Source organism: Camelina sativa, chromosome 16 (genome assembly GCF_000633955.1).
Source record: "Camelina sativa cultivar DH55 chromosome 16, Cs, whole genome shotgun sequence".
Lineage (NCBI taxonomy): Eukaryota > Viridiplantae > Streptophyta > Magnoliopsida > Brassicales > Brassicaceae > Camelina > Camelina sativa.
The window spans coordinates 25,387,145-25,409,874 of NC_025700.1; the positions used below are offsets into that span (position 1 = coordinate 25,387,145).

A 22,730-nucleotide genomic window follows, 5' to 3' on the forward strand; every position below is an offset into this window, starting at 1 on the left:
ACAAATACAAAGAAACAAAAATTGACTAATAGTTTATCCAATTGAATTATATGAACACTAATGATATTTTCAATTATTAACCCGCAGTCACAAAATCTATTCGGACAATATAAATTATACAATATATTAGACTTTATAAATTTAACAAAATTTAAAAATATAAAACTAATTATTTAAATATATAGACAAATAAATAATTAATTTATTTTATGTGTTCCTAAACGAAAAAATAGCCCCGCGGTACACACCGCGGGTGTATATCTAGTGTAGCATTAAAGAGAAATAATTATGACTGTAAGGAGAATTCACGGATTGTGTGTTGCCCAGACACGACGACAAGTCTTAGTTGTCCCACTGAGTTGGTGAGAGATGCATTCATTCACACGCATCCAAAATAAAATAGATACTACTACTACTATACCTTAATTTATCAAATACCTCCTAAGTTTTAATCACCATCTTAAGAAAATGTTTCTCAATAACCGTTTTGTATCAATATTACACAAAACATTATGTAACCATGGTTATAAAAATAGCTTCCATGGTACATAATTCCTTAAACAAATCTAAAAGACTAAAAAACTTCAACAGAAAAATGATAGTAGGGAACGATGTATTTTATGAATCAAATTACAAAAACACCTGAAAGCAAATCTTACCTTCATTAGATGTATTATCTTATTAAAATACTTATTCTTGATGATGAATCACACTTCGTATACTTGGCCACACATCTTAGGACATTAAACCTGGAGAGTTCGAGAACAGGTTAGTATGAGTTGGGTGGGTCATATATATAGTTCAATGAAAAAGACAGAAGAAAAGAAATGTTGTGTTGAAGCTACTAAAGCTTACTTGGGCGTGTTCGGTTTTGTATTTCTGAAGCTCTTCTTCTGCACATATGAGCCTATGAACACAAAAGAAAAAGAAGAAGGAATGTTGGAATTCAATCTAAAAACCTGAGAGAGCTGCACATGGGGATGCTTTCGATAGTTACCTCCATTGCAGGTCAGTTATTTCGTGGAGCAGTTCTTTCTCTCTTTCGTGAGCTGCTTCAAGCTGTGATTCAACAGAAGAACAATTCGGTTAAGTACCAATCTTTTAAGGAATGTGATTCAATACATTTCTCCAGCAAACATTTGCATACCAAGGATTTCTCAGTAGGAGGTACAGTAGGTTGTTGTACGTTTCCTTGTTCAACTGCACGTCCGTCTACATCAGAGAAGTAAAGGAGATTCATATCCAGTGGCAAGGAAAAATATAATCAGAAGGGCGAATGGAGACAGAAGAAGAGTGAAAGTTGCACTAAAATAAACCTGTCAACTCTCTGTTGGTGAGTACTTTCATCATATGCAGAATGTTATCCTGTTTTTGGGATGTTTTCAATCACGTAATGAACTTTCCTAACGTTAAGATGAATTAAATAAATTGATTAAAGTGTAAGCAGCAAAAGTCATACCCTTTCCAAAATATTAGTTTGCAGAACTGGATAAACCAGCGGGTAAACGTATGAGCTGGTTAGATTTGGTAATGCGACATCAGAGGGAGGTAGAGAAGCAGAGGCATGTTGGCAGAGCACCTACATAAGCACAAGTAAAAATGTTATTTGTTTTCATTAAAAAATCTTGAGATGAATAGTTGAGGATGATAGACATTTGACTGTTAGTCTGCAGCTGATCAGGCTGACCTCGATACAATTACAAACCTGCATACTGTGACTCTTTTGCAGGATTGGAGAGGGAACCACCACCTGATGTAGATAAAGTTAATATAGAAAACCTTAAGAAGGTGACTGAAACAAGAAAGCACAATTGATTCCTCTCAAAACCAAAAGGTAGTTACCTTCTCGATGTCCAGATTTTCAGAAGTTACTTTGAAACGCCCTCTTTGCTGCACAACTGGCGGCTTTGATTTGTCATCAGTTTCATCTAGGCTTGCTGATACCAAGATGTATTCATTTAATTAGAAAAACCTTGATCCATAGGGATGTTTAGATAGGATTTCAAGTATAAAGAAATTCTGTAAATGCTTACCTGCTTTGTGTGGTCTAACAGCCAGCTCTGTTGGTGCTTCATCTCCTCCCACTGTAGCATGTGTCCCATTGGAGGTTGAACCATTTTGAAGATGCTCGTGGGTTTTATCACTGGGAATTCACAGATTGCTATAAATTTAATGTCGCATAGAGATATATGTATACTCAGTGGATATGAGCTTAAGCTCTTACAATAGCAGTACATGTTAAAGGACTAACCTCTCTCCTTTATGGGGAGCACCGTTTCTATCTGCCAAAACAGAGCTCCCTGCTAGAATCTCTGTTGGTTGATTGACTTGGATTGATGAGGAATCCATTGATTTCCCATTGGCTGCATGCGTACTACCAGCAGTTGTATTGTTTTGAGATAGATCTTCATGACGAGGTGAGGAATAGACGTAACTATCATAACTAGGGCTGGCAAGACTGGAATCATCATCAGATTTATCCCTGACCAACCAAATATTATTTGTTCAGTTTACTCATCTCTAGTCGTTACAGATAGGTAGATAAATAGAGACTACAGAGCGAAAAGTAGCTGATGAACCTTGCGATACTTAGTGTTCGGTGAATTAGGGGTTGGAGATACTTATTTGTTATTTGACCATTTTCCTCCTGCAGAGATGGTTATAAAGAACTTTAAACCTCAACCAAGTAACAAACGAAGATGAAAACAGGGAAACATTTATGAACTCGAGAAAGATTTTAACAAGAGGAAACCTGAATCTCCGAGTGGGTATCCTGTGAATCTAGAGCCTGCAACGAAGTGGCACTTCCCGATAAACTGTCTGATAAGCTACAGTCTATGTCCTGGATCTGATGGAAATAAGAACATCATAATATGAAGTACAGTGAGCTTTACAGTTGGCTACTTTTATGGGTTAGAGGAGACCAAACATACCAATGAAGCCTGGGCCTTCATATCATCGAGATTGAAATTCCAGCCGCTGATACCTCTCTTATATTCATTCTGCATGTTACTACGACAAGAGGTCAAAAGGCTAAATACTTTGCAGAAAAATTAAAACTAGAAACCAAAAGTCAAAAGATTCTAACAGAGATAAATAAAGCCAAAATTGGAAACTGGAAACACAAACCTGCGACAGTTCCTCCTTCTCTCCATCCGCCATTTTCTCTTGTGCAAGCATATCTTCTTCCTTTTTCTGCATGAAGAAAGCATATTCCCATCAGTTTCCGTCATAAGATGTTGACTGATAATATTCAGCACTGTAGCTACTGGCTATCTACTTAGATCTACATATCCAACCTTTATTGCCTGAACACGATTAACAAGATCTGGTAACCCATCCAGAAGTTTCCGTGCAATGTAATCGCTTGATCTTGCTTGCTTGAAAAAGGAATGTTTTAACAACTTCTTTGCAGACGGGCGTTTGGAAGGGTCTTTAACTAGACAACTGGCGATCATCTGCTTGAAAGACTAAAAATGCCAGGAAAATAGACAGAATTGAGATGAGAATAAGCCAAACATTTCTGACTAGAATGTGCAGTTTTTACACCAAGAGTATATATACCCTTGAAAACTTCCTGTCTCTTTCATAATCCAGCCCTGGTGGTGCATTTTGCAACGTCATAAGCAGAACCTGAAAACATATCTGTATTAGATTGATGCAAAGATTTTGGAGCTGAAATCCAGATATCACAGGCTACGTATGAACCTTCATTGGTGGATATTTAGAGAAAGGAGCGTGACCATGTGCAAGCTCTAGCCCAGTTATACCAAACGACCATATATCAGCCCTAAATGAAATAGATGCTCCACATAAGAAACGCTGTGTGAGAAAATAGGATGATAAAACTTTGAATATGAGGCTAAACTAACTTGAAGTCATAACCATGTAGCTGCTCCATGACTTCAGGTGCCATCCTGTGAAAAATAAGAAACAGTAATTCATGCACATGAGAACTAACTTTAGACAAGTGTTGAAGTCCTCCACACACAAAAGAAAAAAGTAGAAAAAAAAGTGTTGATGGGGCAGTAGTAGGTACCACGTAGTACTTACCAGCAGGGGGTTCCAACGAATGTGTTCCTTGTCCGTTGCCTATCACCAGAATCAAAGAGACAGGCAGATACACCAAAGTCTCCCAACTTGACAGCACCTCGAGCACCAAGCAAAATATTACCAGCCTGAAAGGAAAACATGAAAGATATAATCACAATGAAGGGAAGGATATTCATATATGGTCCCAATACACTGAAGGTCACAAGAGTCACTGATTATAAAATAAAATAAAACTATTAAGAACCACAAGATTCACAATGTAACATGAAGTGATGAAATCCAGAAAGATAGAATGACTGACTTTGACATCGCGATGTATGTGGCCATGCTGGTGGAGATAGTCTAATCCTTTCAAAGCTTCACGCAGTATAGTGGCTATAATAGTTTCCTCAAAACCATCAGGGTATGCAGCTTTGAGTATGTGAAGACAAGAACCACCAGCCATGTATGGCATGATGACCCACAAATTGTGATCACTAACAAAGGAGCAATGTGATTTCAACACATTGGGATGATCAACAAGCATCATCGTCTGCGCTTCACGAGAAATATTATTCTGCATCCATCAAACAAAAAAAAAAGAGTAATCAGATTCAGAGATTATATAGCCAATACAAGAACAAAGAATCAAATCATTGAGAGAGAGAGAGAGAGAGAGAGAGAGGCAAGAGGAGAGAATCACCAGATCGCAGTTATCGCGTTCAAAGTCAAGAATCTTAATAGCAACGACTTCATTGAAAGGGATGCACAAAGCACGATGCACTAAAGCACTAACACCTTGACCGATCACCTCGTAGAGGGTGTAATGCTCAGGCCCAATCGGATACTTCTTCTTCTCCATTGGTGTAGATCCTTCCTTGGTTTCACTAAAAACCAATTCCAAAAAAAAAACTTCGTCAGCAATAAAAAAAACAGGGGAGTGGAGGAGAAAACGCTTTTGGAATCAAACTTATATTTTTTCTAGGGTAGAATCAAAGGTTAACCTGGAATTGACAGACGAAAACATAAAGACAGCTGGCTCCAGTCGAGTGAATCTGCAGAATAAATTCAGAAAAAAAAAAGGAAACAAATTAGAGATTCGAAAAAAAAAACTAATCTCTCTCTCTCGTCAACAACAGCAATTAACTCCTCCCGTAACGATGGAAGTAAATCGTACCGGGAAAATTACGACATCCATGTAAAATAATAAGGAAACAAAATTAATGACAAGAGTGCGAGAAAAGGAAAGAGATAGATATCGTGCTGATGAAGATATTGACTGATGATGATGAATGATCTTATTCAATTGGTTTTGTGAACTTTCTATCAAAATTTTCTCGAGAAACACACAAAAAAAAACCTATGAAAAAAGAAAACGAGAGAGAGAGAGAGAATAAGAGAGAAGAAGAGAGAAGAAGAGAGTCACAATCGGATCGCCGCTCAAATTGGGAGAGAAGCTTTTTGGGGCTTTTGTGTTAAATTTGGAATCCCGCCACTTTAGGTCTCTTTCTGCTTTTTTGCCCTTCTTCTCTCCTTCTCTCCTCTTATTTTATATATTTCAGATAAATATTTGACAAAAGAGAAAAGAAAAAACTGACCGTCATTAATCGTTTAACCTAGAATGGATAAGGCTGGTAAACCTATTTATTCTCATAATTCAAAAATATCATTTTTAGGAATTAAATATTCTGGTTTTTAGGCCTTAACAAACAACGCAAGTCAATTCTAAATCACTGATTTTAACAGTTTTCAGAATTGTGTACCAAACCAGCCGGCTTAGCCTTCGGTTTCCCCTGAACCAGATGAAAACCGAGACGCTAGGAATTTTTAGCCTTTTGCTACGACTATACTCTATACGAAGGTGAGATGCAAAATTGGTACTAAACCAGTAAGCCATCGGTATTTCTCTGAACCAAATACAACCGGTTTCCATAGTGTGGTTCAGGTTCACCTTTCAACATCGGAAAATCCGTGATTTGCAATTAATCACAACAAACATAGGATACAACATGTTGGTTAGGATAAATATCTTTTACACTTTTTATCCGTCAAGAATCACGTGACCACACTTTTTGTATCTCTGCTTCTTTTTACCCATAAAATATCTATCTCAAACGCAAACAACCGCGCAAATCCCAATAAAACGCAAACGGAGAAAATAAAATTCCAGCCAACAAAAAAACTAAGTCCCAGAGGGAGAGATCAAATCCCACACATAAACTCTCGGACGATGAGAGAAATATTCAACGTAAGACAAAAGAGCCAAAACTTTTTCCAAGAAGAGAGGTTAAAATGTTTTGTGAACTCAGTCTTCAAAATCTCCTGAGTTCTCCAATAGATAGTTAGCTGCCAATTCTTCGTTACGCTCACATGCTAGGAAGGCTTCTATTACTAAGGCTCTACCAAACCCCATTGCCTCTAGCTGTTTGGACAGGTCAGAGGCCAGTGAGAATATAGATAGTTAAGATAAGAAGGGTTGCAAAGAACAGAGTGTTGAAATAGTGTTTTACTATTAATGGTGATTTTACCCGTTGAATCGCTTCTTGCTCTGCTGGGGTAACATTTACGGCATGTGGCATTTCTTGCTCGGGTTGATCGAACATATCCGCATCCCTGATGGGTTTTGTTTTTAAACTTAGTGACTCAAACTTTAGTAGTTTAGTGAAATATCGATGAGAAGCATAAAATTACATCTGACAGATTACGATAAATAGATTGGAGGACTTACCCGTCAGATCCCTCATAGGGCTCGTTTACTAACTGAAGAAACTCTGCCTGGTTCTCCTGAATTAGCCTCAGAAGTTGGGGGTTTTGCTTTCCAAGTTCCTGAAGCATGGGCTAACGAAAGCAGCGGTTCCAAAAATTCAGAATCAGTGAGAAGTCTTACAAATTACTGGACAAGAATTACGAATATTAGACCGCTCTTACCTGGAGAATTTGAGGGTTGGAATGGACCATGGTGCGTAATTGTTGGAACTAATACAATAGCAGATACAAGAGAATGAGTACATGGATGGAATTTACAAAAGCTAGAACGAACAGTCAAATCAAAGCATGTTAAGATACATCTCGGTTAATCATCCCCTGCTAAAATGGCTAACAGATAAACAATCCCCGCATAAGTTAATGATATATAGTTCTAAGTTCTAAGCAATCTAGATGCCTTCTCTTTCATATTCACAATCATGTATGATGAGGAGAGATCCAAATTTTTTTAAAAAAACAATGCAATTTAGAAGAAATGGAGATGAAGTTAGAACAGCAACCTGGTCATTGTTTCTAAGAAATTCAAGCGTCCCAAGATCACCAGATCCAGCAGCAGCAACTGTTTCCTGGGAAAATTAAAACTATAGAGTGAGAAGGTAACTAAATATACCTATCAGTTCTTTTGGATACACGATTATTGCTAAATACCTGAGGGAATAAATCCAAAGGAGATGAGTTAGGTCCTCCAGATGCAGGTGCGACAGGGGCTGCACCAGATCCTGCCAACTGAGCCCCAGGTACAGGCACAGCTACTTCAGCAGTTTCAGGAATTCCCTAATGTATAAAAACAATGTCAACAGTTTCATCCTTTAAACTCTTAGGAAATAATGTTACAGAGAGGAGCCATACGGAATACAAATAATCCACTGCTCTCTCAGGGTTGTTGTAAGCTGCACGAAGTGCACGAGTAACTGTTTCTTTGTCCCAGCTTCCGCCTCCCATTTCCATTATCTGTTGGACCATTTGCTCAAGACTACTGCCACTAACCAATGTTGACGCAGCTTGTCCATAGGTGTCGTCAGTTGGTACCCTGCCACATACCATTCAACTGTGGAGATTATAGTGTATCAATGAAATCCAGAACAAATAAGTTATACAACATATACTAAAGGTCAAACATAGAAGCTTTCGGAAAACCATTAAAAAAGCAGTCAATAAAAGGAGAGAAAATGACTCTTTTCAATAATAAAACTTACCCTGGTTGTTGTTGAGCAGGAATAAGTGAAGCAGGCACGGCTGTAGACTGGGATGTAGATGGTGCTGCAGGCTGCTTTTCCAATACGAGCTTACATTAAACAACCAGTGGAAGGAGCTGCTCATCACACAATTGCACAAGTAAATATATGCAAGAAAGTTACCTTAGCCAAAGATGTAGTAGACGAGGTAGAGGAAGCAGGCTGTGAGATAGAAGCAGGTTTTTACACTGACAATTATCAGACTAAACCAGTCATATAATAAAATAAAGGAAATAAATAAGCTACCTGAGCCGAAGACTGACCAGCTGAACCTGCGGTTTTGCTCTACAATTCATCAATAAGCAAAGGCGAAGATAATGTCAGTGCCATGACAAGCTACATTTGTTTCATTGAAACGGGACAATCATGGAAGATACATACATCTAGCAACATTTCCTAGGACATTCATTAGCTTTTATACTTGTCTAAGGGAGTCCCAATCAAGACCCGAATAACCAACAATAACAAATCTTCTCTTAGTTATGATTTAAGCTTCCACTAAAATGATTTTATTTGTTGATTTTTCTGAATATAGGTACCTTGCTAAGCATAACGACGAGGAAAGCTTCCTCGGTAACCTTGTTCTCAACCAAGCTAGTTTCATCCTTCAAAAATTTTCCATTGTGAATCAACAGTTGCTGGCCACAAGGATAATTGTCTTTGCCTTGTGAATCCTCTATATTCTTCTTCACCGCCATTATCTTATAAAAAAACAAGCACATCAACTGGTTGATTCAAAACCAAGGGATTTTAACACACAACTTATTTGACGAAACCAAGATTGGATTCGCGAGTCATCAAACAAAATTTGAGCAGTTAACAAAGCTATCAAACACTTGAGAGAAACACAAAATTTGATCACCAAATAACTCAAAATCGTGGATCTGAAGCTCTTTAAGGTGAGATTCCCTACTTTTATTAATAATCTCCTAGGCACAAAACTACGCATACAAGAAAGTAGTGAAGAAGAGGACTAACCGTATCGGAGGGTAGAACCCTAATTTCAAAATGATTACCCTTGAGAGTCTTAACGGTGAGCTTCATATCGTCGGAAAAGATGAAATCAACGGCGGAGATAGAAGGAGAGAGACCTAATTAAAGAGATCGAGGGGCGCTACAGAAAAAGCCGACCGTAGTTAAACAAACAGGCTCCATCAACGGAGCGTTTTGGATTTTAAACGCGGCAAGAGATCTACCCATGTGCACTCCACGTGACACATTTATCTCCAATTTTTTTTTTTGAAGTTCTCCCAGAGAGAAAGGGAATTTGAGAAGAATCATGCCCTACCTAAACGGGCCCAAAAAATATAAAGCTCATTAATAGCCCAATAAGGCCCACTCACTTTACTAATTAGACCAAACTCTAAACAGACTCTGATTAGGGAGGAGGGTATTTGTTGTCGGTATTTTAGCAATCAATAATATTCTTTAAAGATACTTTGACATTTATAAATCACAGCAATTAGTATTAATTATCAGTAAACGGTAGTCATGTAATGTCGGTCGAAGACTTAAAAGCCAGCTAATAAACAACAACTCTCACATGATCGATCTCTCATTCAAATCAACTTTAAAGTATAAACACAAGCAACTAGTAGTAAGTGGGAAAATAACAACAACTCAATTCCAGACCAAACCCAACAGTCAGTCAACAACACGCAATTGCAATTCTCTCTCTCTTTTTTTTTTGTCAAAATCTAAAAAAGTCCCTAAATTTGCGGTAAATGTAACGGACTGTGTTCTTTGAAGAACCCCGCGATTACCGGTGAATCTGCTCTTACTCTATTAGCCGTAAGTAACTCCACGCAGACGAGATCTACGACGATTTGGCCACTCCGCCGATGAAAGATATCTTGACAGCTGAAACAAAAAAAGGAAGAAGATTTTTCCAGAAAATTTAGGTCATTTTTGTTTTTTTTTTTGTTTTTTTTTTGAGGGTCGACGGAGTTGGAATCAGCTATTCATTCTTCTTTTCCAGATCCATAATCGTTTCTGTCTCACACGGTTCGTTATCTCTTTCCCTGATTCCATCTGTTTCCTTTATGTTTTTGCCTTATTGTTCTGAGTTTTTTTTTCGTATATTAGTTCGATTTTTCTCTATTCTTCGTGTTGTGATAAATGGATGATTCCGATTTACTAAGCTTGTTTTGTAATGCCGAATGAAACATTAATCTCGTCTTCAAAATTGTTAGCCTCGTCGGCACAGATCAGAAATATCGTTTTTTTTTTTTTTTTTACCTCCATCAGCTCGTAGAAGCTTCTCAAGGAATTGGTTTTTGAGAAAATTGGCATTAATTTTGTATATTGAGGGCAAAATTCACAATTTACATGAACCCATCTGCTATTATATTTTCTTGAAGAAGCTTCTGGTTTTGTTCGTGCTGTTATGTAATATGATGAATTCTAACTCATTTGTCACCCATTTCAGGTCGGTGTTAAGCTAGTAAGGTCGGTCTTTTTATAAGCTATGGTTCTTGATGGGATTGTATCATCACCATTACGGAGGCCACATGCGCTAAAGAAGCAATGGGATGACTTGGGTAGCTGCTCTACTGTTGTTCAGAGGCATCGTTTCCTTTTGACTGCTATGCTTCTTTTGGCCTTCCTCTGCACTATTTATATCTATTTTGCCGTCACACTAGGCGCTAGGCACTTGTCCTGTTCTGGGATGACTGGTAAGGAGAAGGCAATTTGTCAAATGGAACACGTCCAAGCCAGTTTCTCCAAAGGAAAACTTAAATTCTTGTAGAGTCTCAGCCTAACCTGATTGATTGCAATGTCTGTGTAAACGGCCTAGAGAATCTACTCTTACCTTATTCTACTGGGATTATGTCTCAAGATTCACAATTATTGTACAAATATGAATCTTCTATAATGGAACATATGCTACAAGTTTTTGAGAATTGTTTTTTTCTTTGTCATCATCTTATCTTGGATTGATGCAGGTTATGACATTGAAAACGGAAACAAATGAACAACCCTTTTTATATATTTGCAGTGTTTCAGGTTTCATCATCACCATGTTTGTCGAGGAACTAGCGGTTCAACATCTAACTTGGGCGATAAATTAAAGAGGGAAGCTGGAGCAGTCATGTTGACGCTCCAAGGATCATCCAAGATGATTTCCATGGCAGTTTCTTCTTCTTCTTCCTCCTCTTCGATATATACCTTTAAATCTTCAGGAGATGAAACGATCCTCTCAAGCTCAATGGAAACCTCTCTCATATTTGGCCGTTTCTTCCCTTTTAGACTTAAACACCTTCTGGCAAGTTTTGCCACTGCCAACACATGTTCCAACTTGCAATCTTCTTTGATCCGAGAATCAGCAATATCAAGAACTCTGTTCTGTTTCATGGCCTCAATGAAATGAGACGCAAGTCCTCTGTTTTCTTCAGGCCGCATTACAGAAAATGGTTTTTCTCCAGTTATGAGCTCAACCAAGACGACCCCAAAACTATAAACATCACTCTTATCCGTAAACTGGCTAGTTTGAAAGTACTCTGGATCCAAGTATCCAAAAGTACCTGCAACTAGAGTTGTCAAGTGAGTTTGGTCTACGTTTATAGATCTCGAGGTCCCGAAATCTGATACCTTGGCTCTATACTTCTCATCCAAAAGTATGTTTGTGGTCTTGACATCTCTGTGATAGACCGGAGTTGATGCAGCCGAGTGTAAGTAAGCAAGTGCTCCTGCAATCTCAACAGCGATGCGCAATCGTACTTCCCAAGTCATTGTGTAATCATCAGAATCATCGTGAAGCCGCTTGAATAGGTCTCCATTTGGAATATGCTCATAAACCAAGATAGGGACCTCCGTTTCGAGACAACACCCCATGAGTTTGACAATGTTTCTATGGTTAACCTGCGAGAGAACACCAACTTCATTGATGAACTCCTCAACTTTGTCTTCATCCAAAACCTTAGACCTTTTCACAGCAACAATTCGTCCATCTACCAACATTCCTTTGTATACAGTGCCTTGACCTCCTTGACCAAGAACCCTGTTCTTGTTGAAGTTATCCGTCGCTTTCTCCAGCTCTTTTGAGCTAAATATCTTCGATGTCTCCACATTACCTCCTTCTTTTGTAGTTAACTGTTGTTTCAACAACAAGCCTCCATTACGTTTGAAGAGCATCCTCTTTCGGATAATCTTCCTTCTCTTCTTAATGAATTTGATCAATCCCCATATCCCAAGAGCCAAGAACAACAGTGCCAAACCAAGAACAAGACCTGCAAACCAACGAAAAGAACCTATAAAGATCACTCCTTTTTTTGCTCTGTCATATGGCTTTAGAATTTGAGAAAGAAACTCCTTTGATTCACCTTGAATCACAGGCTTGATCTTCTCTGCTTCTTTGGGCTCGCACCTCCACGATCCAGGAACATTCACACAAGTTTGCTCTCCACAGCTGTCTCGTCCTTTTCCTTCCTCACATTCATCAATGTCTTAGACACAAGAAAACAAAAAGCAGAATCAAATCAACAGATCCGTGATCGTCATCTAAAACCTCACTGAAGGCAATTAGACGAAGAGAAACCCATAAACCTTACCAATACATCCACCAGGAAGATATGGATTCCCTCTGTAACCAATGTCATTGCAGTAACAGTTGCTGTAACCAAACCCAGAGAAGTAACCATACTCACAAACACAGCTCGGTACACTCGTGTACATCCTAGTTTCCGTTAAATTCACACAACCCACTGGTTTCGTTAACCGAGAATCCGATGTATCAAAGTACCAACCAAGCTCAATCACAGTAAACCCATTAGTATAAATCTGCTCCGGCTCTGTAACATTCGCCGGAGAGTAAGTCTCGTTCGTCAAGAACGCAACTTTACAGTTACCTCCTTGAGTTGTGTTACCGCCGGAGCTTTCTAGGTTAACGCCGACAACTTGCGGTCTATCCGCCTGAATCTTCGCTTGACAACATCTGTAACCACCGCAGATCTTGTCTGAATCTAAACGACTCTTGTTTCCGTCGCAGCTGGATTCGCATCCTGTGATCTGAGATTCGATGTCTGTAATCAATGCTCTGGTGCCACAACCTACTGAGACGAGACGATTCGAGTCGGTGATGAAAAAGGGGCTTCCTTTACCGGTGAGGTTTAAAGGAAGAGGCTTTACGGGTCGTTGAGAACAGCCGGAAGAAGTCACCGGAGATTTGACGTGTACAACTCCGTGGGTACTGTCGATGCTATTTCGAGGAGTGATGCTAACTAATTCTCTGTTGATCTTAGAGAGGAACGGAGCTATGGTTTTACTTTTACCGGAGGTGGTGGTGTTACATACAACCTCGTACCAGTCGTTGAGATAACAGTCTCTTCGTCCGATTCCAAAAGGGAAAGGAATCGAGATTCCTCCACAGATTCGATCACATGATGTTGAAGATGGAGGCTGAGCTGTCGTTATCANCGACTCTTGTTTCCGTCGCAGCTGGATTCGCATCCTGTGATCTGAGATTCGATGTCTGTAATCAATGCTCTGGTGCCACAACCTACTGAGACGAGACGATTCGAGTCGGTGATGAAAAAGGGGCTTCCTTTACCGGTGAGGTTTAAAGGAAGAGGCTTTACGGGTCGTTGAGAACAGCCGGAAGAAGTCACCGGAGATTTGACGTGTACAACTCCGTGGGAACTGTCGATGCTATTTCGAGGAGTGATGCTAACTAATTCTCTGTTGATCTTAGAGAGGAACGGAGCTATGGTTTTACGTTTACCGGAGGTGGTGGTGTTACATACAACCTCGTACCAGTCGTTGAGATAACAGTCTCTTCGTCCGATTCCAAAAGGGAAAGGAATCGAGATTCCTCCACAGATTCGATCACATGATGTTGAAGATGGAGGCTGAGCTGTCGTTATCAGAGGGCCGCCATTGATGAACAGAGTTAGGCAAGAGAGTAGAACACAGAGAAAAGGTCTCCCTCTCTTCATTCTTTTTTTTTTTTTTTTTTTGGTAATGATTGTTGTATGAAAGTTATCGAACCGCCTCGTGGCCTCGTGGGACACAACGAACAAAATTTTGGTCAACTCATTTGTTCAAATCAATTTAAAATTTTAGAACTTATCATTTTCTTTTAAAGATGATATACCAAATTATTATATAGATTATTAATATTAGGAACATGACTATTCACCTAATAAAATCATTCATGTGTAAAATATGTTAATTGTTGAACAAACGGTTTCTGGACCAAAAGCATACCTTTGATCAGGTTATGAAAAGCTTAGTTAAGAGATTTGTATGAAAAAAAAAATTTGTCAATGATTCTATGCTTTGGACATTTATACATACATTGATACATCCATATATGAGAGAACCCATATGCAACTAACAAAAAACTTGTCAAATATATGTTAGTTCTTATTCTCTAGTAATTTATATTGCCAAAAAAAAACTTTATACGATCAACATATATATGAAATAATTCTTACGTTTTCTGTTCGGAAGTGTATAAATTATAATACAGATCACAAACGAGATCCAACAACCTATATAGGAATACCTTATAAGTTATAACAAAATACTAAAACTGAACGTAAAAGCACTAGTATACAGTCATCTGCGAGGTTTACGTGCCTGAAAAGAAAACAATGGTTCAACTTCTGACCACGATGAAGATGATGCAACAACGTTGTGTTGAAACGCTGGTGCGGTACCATCCACGTTGTGAAAAGTGAAAACGCAAGAGTGAGTATAGATATAAATATCTAGACTAGATGATCCACTGTGGATCCGAAATCTAGAGTAGGCACAGGTGTAAAAGATGATCTAAAAGAGATAGAGATCAGATCACCTCAGTGAAGCTGGACACAAGTTCTTGATACGATAAGGAGAGGCTGGAGAGAGAGAGAGAGAGAGAGAGAGAGAGAGAGGGAGACTACAAAGGAAGAAGATAAGCTTTTGATTGATTATTTCCGTAAAAAGCAAAGATGCCTTACATAGTAAATATTGGTCCACAAACCAGTACCAAGTGCAAACCCAAAATGTAAAATAAACAAGTTACATATTAATGCACCAGTAAACCAAGATTAATTAATTATAAGATAAGAAGATAGGATATATTAATCCTATAGCATATTTGTAAGGTAAGTTTTAAATTTTATCTCTCAATCAGAGAAGTTGTAAGGTGTAGAACGTTACACGCCAGAACACGAGTAACATAAATAAGAGAAGTTAATCTACCTCATTCTATTGTTTTATGCTAAAATATATATTCAGTTAGGCATGTCAATTAGGGCCAAAGCTTGCGGGCTGGCTCGGCCCGGCCCTGAAAAACACCGAGTTCGGACTTAAATATATAATTCAAAAAAAATCGGGCTTTTCGGGTTCAGACCGTTTGGGTTATAGGGTTTTTCGGACTCGGGCCAGCCCAAAAAGCCCTTTAACAAATATATTTGTACCTTTTTATTAACATTTTTATTTGATTGTAATATTTGATTAATAATTTATTGTAAATAAAGTTTTAAACTCTAATCCTAGTTTTCATATTTACTCAATAACCATATTTAATACTTTAAATTTTTTATTAATGATATTTTATAGAATTATATATTGGTTTATTTGGTTAAAGTATCAAAATTTTATTTAGTTTTAAACCTTTTTTATTTAATTAAGTTGGTTGTAGTGAATATAGATGAGTTATTAAATTTTTGATTGATTTGTTTTATAGTGCACCTTCAAACACTGTTTTTTAAGGCTTATAAGTTTGAATTTTTGATCAATAAGATAAGCTCGAAAAAGCCCGAAAAGCCCTGTTAGGGCCAGGCTCGGGCTTTGAAATATAGACTCAGAAATATTTCGGATCAGACCGGACCGAGCTCAAACATATACGGTCTTTACGGGTTTTGGGCCGGGCCGGGTCAGCCGATTGACACCCCCTTATATTCAGTCGTACACCTAAAACATAGAAGCATGCGACATGCCAGCCACATCACACACATTCACATGAGTACAATTTTGAGTTTTTTGTTTATCAGAAGTGAATCTATCTCATTTATTGTTTTCTGCTAATTAAATTATTTATTCAGTCGTACTTTTTGCCTTACCTAAAAATCAACACAGCCTTTATTTTGTTAGATTAACGTATTGAACATAGAAGCATCAAGCATGTCACATGAGTTACCTAATGAGTTGTGTTATCTCACCATATTTGTACTTGCTTGAAAACAAAACAAAAGGTATCCGGAGAAAGAAATGCCAAAATTTGAAATTAGAAAGACTTTCACTTAACTAGTTTTTCATTACCATTACATAGTTATAAATTGTTTTACCTAGGATATAGTATAAAACTAGCTGGCTGACATATCATATGTCCCTATAACATAAACTATAATGATGCATGTATATGAATGTACATGTCTCTGCTTGATCTCGTGACCTCTCGGAAGCTTTTTTTGTTTTGAGCTATGAATTGAAAGGTGTCAATTTTTGAATGAGGAGGATGTGTCCAAGCTGGGTCCGGTTTAGTGAAGCCAAAAAGTTAACAAAGCCCCTTTTTTTTGCAAACATTATGTAATCTCTTCTGTAAATTGGGGCACTTTTTTTTGCCAGTTTACGCAGAGTCACGGAGATAGATAGATAGACAGCGAGAGAGAGAGAGAGAGAGAGAGAGAGAGAGAGAGAGAGAAAGAGCTATGGCGGAGGAGCACTTTGACGTTCTGACTAAATCCGGTGAGAAGACGGGTGTGTCCAAACCCAGGCATGTTTACTGTTCATGTGCTTTCCCTTTCTTGTTTTCCATGGAAAGTGCCCAGAAATCGGATTCTTGCAATCAGATATGATTTGGATTGAATCAAACTCTTGTTTTTACATTGAAATTTTAAGTCTTTGTTAGAAAGAGTCGGCCTTTATTTATATTTTTTTAAGTTTTGGGATTTGATTTGATGCTTCGTTGACCACATCAACTAAGCAAACTCGAGGGAAGGTTTTTTTAGGTCAGTCTGAGTAATTTCACAATCCGATTTTTGGGTATTAAGCCGACGCTGATGATTTGGGGACTGTGTTCTTTGATCAATGCCCATTCGTCGTTATAACCTCAGTTCGTCCTTGTAGGGGAGCGATTCACCGAGACGGAGATTACCATCGTGCAGTTCATGTCTGGATCTTTGTGGAGAGCACTCAAGAACTACTTCTCCAACTTCGAGCTGATGACAAAGATTCATGGCCTGGTCAATGGGACATTTCTAGTGCTGGTCATATAACAGCTGATGATCCATCACTTATATCGGCCCAGTAAGTAAAGCTGATTCTGCTTTCCGCTTTACTTCTTCTATCCTTTTTACTTAAGTTGCTGTCCCAATTCTGTAGGCGAGAGCTCCAGGAAGAGCTAGGTGTTAAACTCCCGAAGGATGCATTTGAAAAGATTTTCGTCTTTCTGCAAGAATGGTGTGTAGTGTACATTCGATTTCTTGGCCTATGTGATACATATTCTGTAATCTAGATATGCTCTGTGATTTTTTACTTTCGAGTTTCCCGGAGATCCTTATCAGACAATGTGTTGCTTTTCTTTTGTGTGCTTTTACAGTGTCACAAACGGTGGAAAATTCATAAATAATGAGTTCAATGATGTGTATCTTGTTACTATTCTGCATCCAATTCCATTAGAAGCCTTTACACTTCAAGTAAGAATTTTTCTTTTCCGGCACTGTAAGTTTAAGTACTATACGCTACTTAACCTGTCCAATCTCCTTTTTCTGGTTTATATTAGGTAGAGGAAGTCTCTGCTGTAAAATACACACCTTACGAGGAGTACAGAAACGTTCTGGCTAAGGAAGATCCTGCTTATGTGCCATACGATGTAAATGGAGAGTATGGAAAACTGTTTGACATAATCAGACAGAGGTACATTATCACTTATTGGTCTTTTCCAAGTTTTTTCTTTTTCATTTTTGCTCATCTCTGATATATTCCATGATATAGAAGAAAACATAATAAGATTTTTGTGTGACATATCCATGCTAAGCTGCTGGTTTTATATGGAAATGTCTATCTTACATAGAGTGCTTCTTTTGAGTTTGCTGAAGGTGCCAAGTGAACAATGAGGCGCGTAATTTATCTCTGCAAAAGCAACTTCAGAGATACTCTCCTGTCACCCTCGAAGCAAAGGTATTAATTTGTCACATATGTTATCGTGACTTCTTTGTTTCATATTACCAAATAAATTGTATTGTTTCAGTCATGAAATAAATTGTATTGTTTCAGTCATGAAATAAATTTGCATTTTGAGACACTTTTCATTCTGATGCAGTTGACAGAACTCTCTGAAGCAGATCAGAAAGCGTTGGGGCTGATTGTGAAGGCTGCAAAAATTATGGACGATATATTTTATGAGCAGGTTGTGTGGATCTGTAATCCGAAATTTCTTTTCTTTGTTTGGTTGTGGGAATGAAATCTCATGATTGATCTTAAACTAAATTTGATAACTTATCCTTAACCAGGTTTGGAACAGCAATCCAGCTCTAAGAGATTGGCTGAATGGATCATGTCGATGCATCAGAACTGGACAAATTGAAATGGGAATATTTCCTGATCAACAAAAGTCCATGGTGATTATTATCGAACTGGCTTTGTTCTAACATCTAAATTCTTGGAAAGGGTTGGGATTCATCAACGGAACTTGTGCAGAATTTAGTAATTTGTTAATAAAAAGTTGCAAAAGATGTTGTCCTGAATATAATAATTTGTCAACATATTGTATCTTGTGTGTCAGCGTCATTACGATTAGGAGAGAACAGTCCAAGAAATTGATGTTTCGTTTATTATTTACAGGTCGTCTCTTGATGAAAATGAAGCATTCTTGAGTACAGCAGATTCAGCTGTTAAGTTGCTTCCTGAAGCAACAAAATCCATTGCTGGCTGGAAGGGTCTTGAATATAGAGCAGCCTTTCCAGTGACTAAACCACCTGGTTCAAATTTCTATCCTCCCGATATGGATAAAACGGTACCCATACATATTTAATGTTTCTTTTCCATTTTTTCGTCTGTTTCCATACCCGTTGTAAGAAATGTGTTTCCTATATCTATAGGAGTTCACCTTATGGCTCAATGGTCTTACGGAAGAGCAAAAGCTTGCTGCAACAGGATTTTTTAGTGTTATAAGAAGGCGAAGTGAAGCTAATCTAGATGCTCCTCTATCTGATCATCTTGCCAGCAGCACAAAGAAGAAACCAGACTCTAATTCCGATATATATAGTATTCCTTATTCAGAAATTTATCGACCTTTCCTTACGAAAGCTTCTGAACTTTTGCACAAAGCTGGGGACTTGGTCAGTTCGCAAAGGTATATTACAGTTTCTTACTTTTACCATATAAAATGTATTATCCCGTTCGAGTGGCTTAGTATATATTGAAGTTCTTAACTACTATGATTTCCCATAGTTTGAAGAAGCTGCTGCACAGCAAAGCTGAAGCCTTCCTTTCAAATGAATACTATGATTCAGAGATCGCATGGATGGACTTGGTAACTCTCTCTGTCTATTTTAATAGTCCGCAATTTCGCGTTACAATTATTATCAGTCTTGCACTATGATATTGAGTCTCTTTGCTTCGTCTTATCATACTTTGTAGGATTCAAAGTTGGATATCACCATAGGTCCATATGAGACGTACGAGGATGAAATCTTTGGGTACAAGGTAAGAATTTACATAACTTGTGCTTTTGCAGTGATGTTCTTATGTTGATGCTCGCAATCCTCAGCTTTTCACTTGTACATTAACTTTCATGAAATGCCACTCTATTTTACCATTTAGTTTCAAATATGATTGGTTCGTTGCATTCTATTTCTCTCTAATCTGTATCTGTTTTTCATCTAAGGCTACCTTTGAAACCTTCATCGGTATTCGAGATGATAAAGCCACAGCGGATCTGAAACTCTTTGGTGACAATCTCAAGGTACTGTTCTTTTCGCAGCTGCGTCAATCAAAGTTGCATTTGTTCACGTTTTCTATTTTCCTTTTCTAATATCGTTTTCTTTTTCTACTTCTCGGTAGCTTTTGGAAGATAAGCTCCCACTTGACAGTGTATACAAATCGAAAGATGTATCTGCTGCTCCTATTCGGGTCATCCAGTTGATTTACAATTCCGGAGTAAGTTCCCCTCAGCATCCATCTGAGAGCGGGAAGGGAAAGAAATGTATTGCATTTATTCATGGTTCACTTGTTTCTTGATTGTGACAGGATGTGAGGGGTCCTCAGACAGTTGCTTACAATTTGCCAAACGATGAGAAAATTGTGAAAGATAGAGGAACATCAATGGTTATGTTGAAAAACGTCCAAGAAGCAAAGTAGTGTTCCTTCTTCCTCCGTATTTCTTCTGTAAACGGTGACACAATTACGTCTAACGCACGCCTTTATCTTTTCCAGATTTGAACATATTCTCAAGCCTATAGCTGAAATCACAATCAGCAAGGAACAGCGAGGATTAGTTGATTTTGATTCTTTCTTCACTCATACCATCTGCCATGAATGCTGCCATGGCATTGGTCCTCATACCATAACACTTCCTGATGGCCAAACGTCTACAGTGAGAAAGGTCTTACTTCTTTCTGCAAGAATCCAGACATCTAATTAGAGTCTTTTGTTCTGCAATCACTTACCAGCCACGAAACAACTTGAATTTTTACCTTTTCATTGCCCTCGTCTTTTCCTTTGATCTAGGAATTGCTAGAAGTCCATTCTGCAATGGAAGAAGCAAAGGCGGATATAGTTGGTCTTTGGGCACTGAAGTTTCTCATCACCAAGGTCAGTGATCAACTTGACTAGTAAATTTGTTCATCTAATTCCAATTTCCAAAACCTTGATTCATCTCAGAGTCATATTCTTTGGAATCCGTTGTCTACTCAATTGATCCAAAGTGTCTCCATTATGTGATACAACAGGGATTGCTTTCCAAGAGTATGGTGGAGAGTATGTATGTTTCTTTCCTAGCTGGATGCTTTAGATCCATCCGGTTTGGTCTCACAGAAGCTCATGGGTAATGAATGATATAGAAAAATCTCTGCCTTAGATAATCCACACTCTATATGTATAGTTCCTTACATTATTATTATCTCTATTGGCTTCAGGAAAGGGCAAGCATTGCAATTCAATTGGTTGTATGAGAAAGGAGCCTTTGTTTTCCACAAGGACTCGACCTTCTCCGTTGATTTCGATAAGGTATCCCATCCAAGTTCTTGTTTCTTCCATGAAGAACTTTCTGATTCGTCATATCGAAACACTCCTGAATCTTTTTTGTTTCTCTCCGCAATTAAAGGTCGAAGGTGCGGTTGAGAGTCTGAGCCATGAGATACTAACCATTCAAGGAAAAGGTGACAAAAACGCAGCAACATTGCTTCTAGATAAGTACTGCACCGTCACCGGACCGTTGAAAACAGCTCTGGAGAATCTCGAAAGCGTAAAGGTACAATATCTCATCTTGAAAAAGCACAAAAAAGAGTTGAGATTTTCCACATGAATGATAGAATGATGTGCGTTCCATGGTTTGTTTTTGTGTGTTTAGGTACCAGTGGATATATCTCCAACATTTCCATTAGCAGATGCATTGCTTAACTGAGAGAGTTGTCTCAAGCAATGATATTTCAGTTGCAGCTGAGATTGTGGTTCTACAAATAAAAGAACTCAGATGATTCATTTGAATGGTGTGTTGTGTTCTTATAAGTTACAATTCTTAAACTAAGTTCTTTTTCTCATAACAGTTGGTCTCCCTTAAGTCCATTTTGTAATATTTTACATTCAAATGGAACAAAATTTGCTACATCTACACGACAAGGCGGCCACAGGATTCTTTCTTTCTTTCTCCTGAGTTTGTTTTGTATAGCTTTGGGGGCTGAACTGGAAATTGGATGTAGCCCCATATCAGGAGGTACATTTATCTTCTTGTCGGATTCAACTATTAGTTGCGCCGTGATAATAAAGGCCAGGGTGATTTGAAAACTCCAATGGATACCCAGTAAGTTAATAGTGTCTCTCTACTAAATGAAGTTTTGATTGTAAAGATCTGGTTTACATTTTTGTTATGCTAACTACAAACATCTTATTTCTTCTTTTGAATTCAGCTTGAGAGCAAAATGGCATACGCAAAGTAGTAGTGACCGTGTGCAGAAGAAACCGATAGGATGTTTGTCTGATGATGCAAACGCTTTGCTTCGTCCAGCGAAAGTTAAAGGCGTTAAACCTAAAACATAGGCGTTGATAGCTTTTACTGCTATAGCACACGAATGTAAACAACAGAAAAAGAGAACAGAGACAACCAGCAATGAATAATTTTTCTATTTTTTATTAGTAGAGAGACACTATTAACTTACTGTTTGTGGAAACTTTGAACCCACAAATGACACTTCGAACCTAAATTAGTAACATATTTTAATTTTGTCTACTCAAATCGTCGATAGATATGCTTCAACAATTGTAACGGTAGATTTTTATGGCGGTAAACTTTTTAGCATTGTAATTTTTGAAATATCGTTTACGTGAGAAACAAACCTCCAAAATTGTTTGTTTTTCTTACCCAAAAAATAAATAAATTGTTTGTTTTCTCAGAAGACATTATGAGAACATGTAGGTGTAGTTGATTCACGTATTTTATATGATTGAAATTTCTGAATTTGAAGATCCAAGATATACAATGTATCCTCAATTCATTGTAAGGAAGTACTCATTTTCCTAATCTTGATGTGTATTTTGTGTGTGTTTTGGGTG

General features: G+C 38.0%; 4 protein-coding genes and 1 pseudogene across 7 annotated transcripts; 2 read left to right on the plus strand and 3 right to left on the minus strand.

Moving 5' to 3' along the window:
• LOC104752407 (STE20/SPS1-related proline-alanine-rich protein kinase-like) lies at positions 443-5,546 on the minus strand. 2 transcript variants are annotated; one of them, XM_019237891.1, is made up of 23 exons: positions 5,459-5,546; positions 5,037-5,087; positions 4,736-4,919; positions 4,355-4,609; positions 4,054-4,178; positions 3,873-3,917; positions 3,709-3,790; positions 3,565-3,633; positions 3,300-3,470; positions 3,130-3,195; positions 2,934-3,002; positions 2,753-2,848; positions 2,580-2,647; positions 2,252-2,482; positions 2,034-2,143; positions 1,843-1,937; positions 1,706-1,750; positions 1,460-1,579; positions 1,317-1,365; positions 1,148-1,212; positions 998-1,059; positions 856-907; positions 443-749 (listed from the first exon to the last, which is right to left on the minus strand). In XM_019237891.1, exons 2-23 carry the CDS (start codon positions 5,057-5,059, stop codon positions 744-746), a joined length of 2,088 nt encoding a protein of 695 aa, XP_019093436.1. In that variant the 5' UTR covers positions 5,060-5,087; positions 5,459-5,546; the 3' UTR covers positions 443-743. The 2 variants fall into 2 exon arrangements, with proteins under 2 accessions (XP_019093436.1, XP_010472831.1); XM_010474529.1 differs by lacking the exon at positions 5,459-5,546 and adding an exon at positions 5,210-5,449.
• On the minus strand, positions 6,031-9,077 carry LOC104752408 (ubiquitin receptor RAD23b-like). The gene is made up of 12 exons (XM_010474530.2): positions 9,012-9,077; positions 8,573-8,734; positions 8,280-8,318; positions 8,157-8,195; positions 7,995-8,065; positions 7,648-7,828; positions 7,447-7,572; positions 7,299-7,364; positions 6,961-7,008; positions 6,761-6,870; positions 6,561-6,645; positions 6,031-6,454 (listed from the first exon to the last, which is right to left on the minus strand). The coding sequence occupies exons 1-12, from the start codon at positions 9,075-9,077 to the stop codon at positions 6,338-6,340; spliced, it is 1,110 nt and encodes a 369-aa protein (XP_010472832.1). The 3' UTR covers positions 6,031-6,337.
• LOC104752410 lies at positions 10,462-10,936 on the plus strand. The gene has a single exon (XM_010474540.1). It carries the CDS (start codon positions 10,501-10,503, stop codon positions 10,780-10,782), a length of 282 nt encoding a protein of 93 aa, XP_010472842.1. The 5' UTR covers positions 10,462-10,500; the 3' UTR covers positions 10,783-10,936.
• Positions 10,827-14,918, minus strand: LOC104752409 (wall-associated receptor kinase-like 22). 3 transcript variants are annotated; one of them, XM_010474538.2, is made up of 4 exons: positions 13,528-14,918; positions 12,584-12,988; positions 12,356-12,478; positions 10,827-12,262 (listed from the first exon to the last, which is right to left on the minus strand). In XM_010474538.2, the coding sequence occupies exons 1-4, from the start codon at positions 13,964-13,966 to the stop codon at positions 11,049-11,051; spliced, it is 2,181 nt and encodes a 726-aa protein (XP_010472840.1). In that variant the 5' UTR covers positions 13,967-14,918; the 3' UTR covers positions 10,827-11,048. The 3 variants fall into 3 exon arrangements, with proteins under 3 accessions (XP_010472840.1, XP_010472838.1, XP_010472841.1); XM_010474536.2 differs by having other exon boundaries at positions 12,584-13,435; positions 13,861-14,915; XM_010474539.2 differs by having other exon boundaries at positions 12,584-13,285; positions 13,753-14,914.
• Positions 16,618-21,824, plus strand: LOC104752411 (annotated as a pseudogene).

What these genes read in the sequence shown, in the direction of transcription:
- LOC104752407 (XM_019237891.1), bottom strand. Translation starts at nt 5,059, where the DNA reads ATGTTTTCGTCTGTCAATTCCAG. An exon ending in CTACATGGTTATGACTTCAA is followed by an intron (nt 3,791 to 3,872) that starts GTTAGTTTAGCC and finishes TATTTCATTTAG; the next exon opens with GGCTGATATATGGTCGTTTG. An exon ending in ATCGTGTTCAGGCAATAAAG is followed by an intron (nt 3,196 to 3,299) that starts GTTGGATATGTA and finishes TTCTTCATGCAG; the next exon opens with AAAAAGGAAGAAGATATGCT.
- LOC104752408 (XM_010474530.2), bottom strand. Translation starts at nt 9,077, where the DNA reads ATGAAGCTCACCGTTAAGACTCTCAAGGGTAATCATTTTGAAATTAGG. An exon ending in GGGTTCTACCCTCCGATACG is followed by an intron (nt 8,735 to 9,011) that starts GTTAGTCCTCTT and finishes TTTTTTTATAAG; the next exon opens with ATAATGGCGGTGAAGAAGAA. An exon ending in CCCTATGAGGGATCTGACGG is followed by an intron (nt 6,646 to 6,760) that starts GTAAGTCCTCCA and finishes AAAACCCATCAG; the next exon opens with GGATGCGGATATGTTCGATC.
- LOC104752410 (XM_010474540.1), top strand. Translation starts at nt 10,501, where the DNA reads ATGGTTCTTGATGGGATTGTATCATCACCATTACGGAGGCCACATGCG.
- LOC104752409 (XM_010474536.2), bottom strand. Translation starts at nt 13,966, where the DNA reads ATGAAGAGAGGGAGACCTTTTCTCTGTGTTCTACTCTCTTGCCTAACT. An exon ending in GCCTCCATCTTCAACATCAT is followed by an intron (nt 13,436 to 13,860) that starts GTGATCGAATCT and finishes TGATAACGACAG; the next exon opens with CTCAGCCTCCATCTTCAACA. An exon ending in TCTTCCTGGTGGATGTATTG is followed by an intron (nt 12,479 to 12,583) that starts GTAAGGTTTATG and finishes CTTGTGTCTAAG; the next exon opens with ACATTGATGAATGTGAGGAA.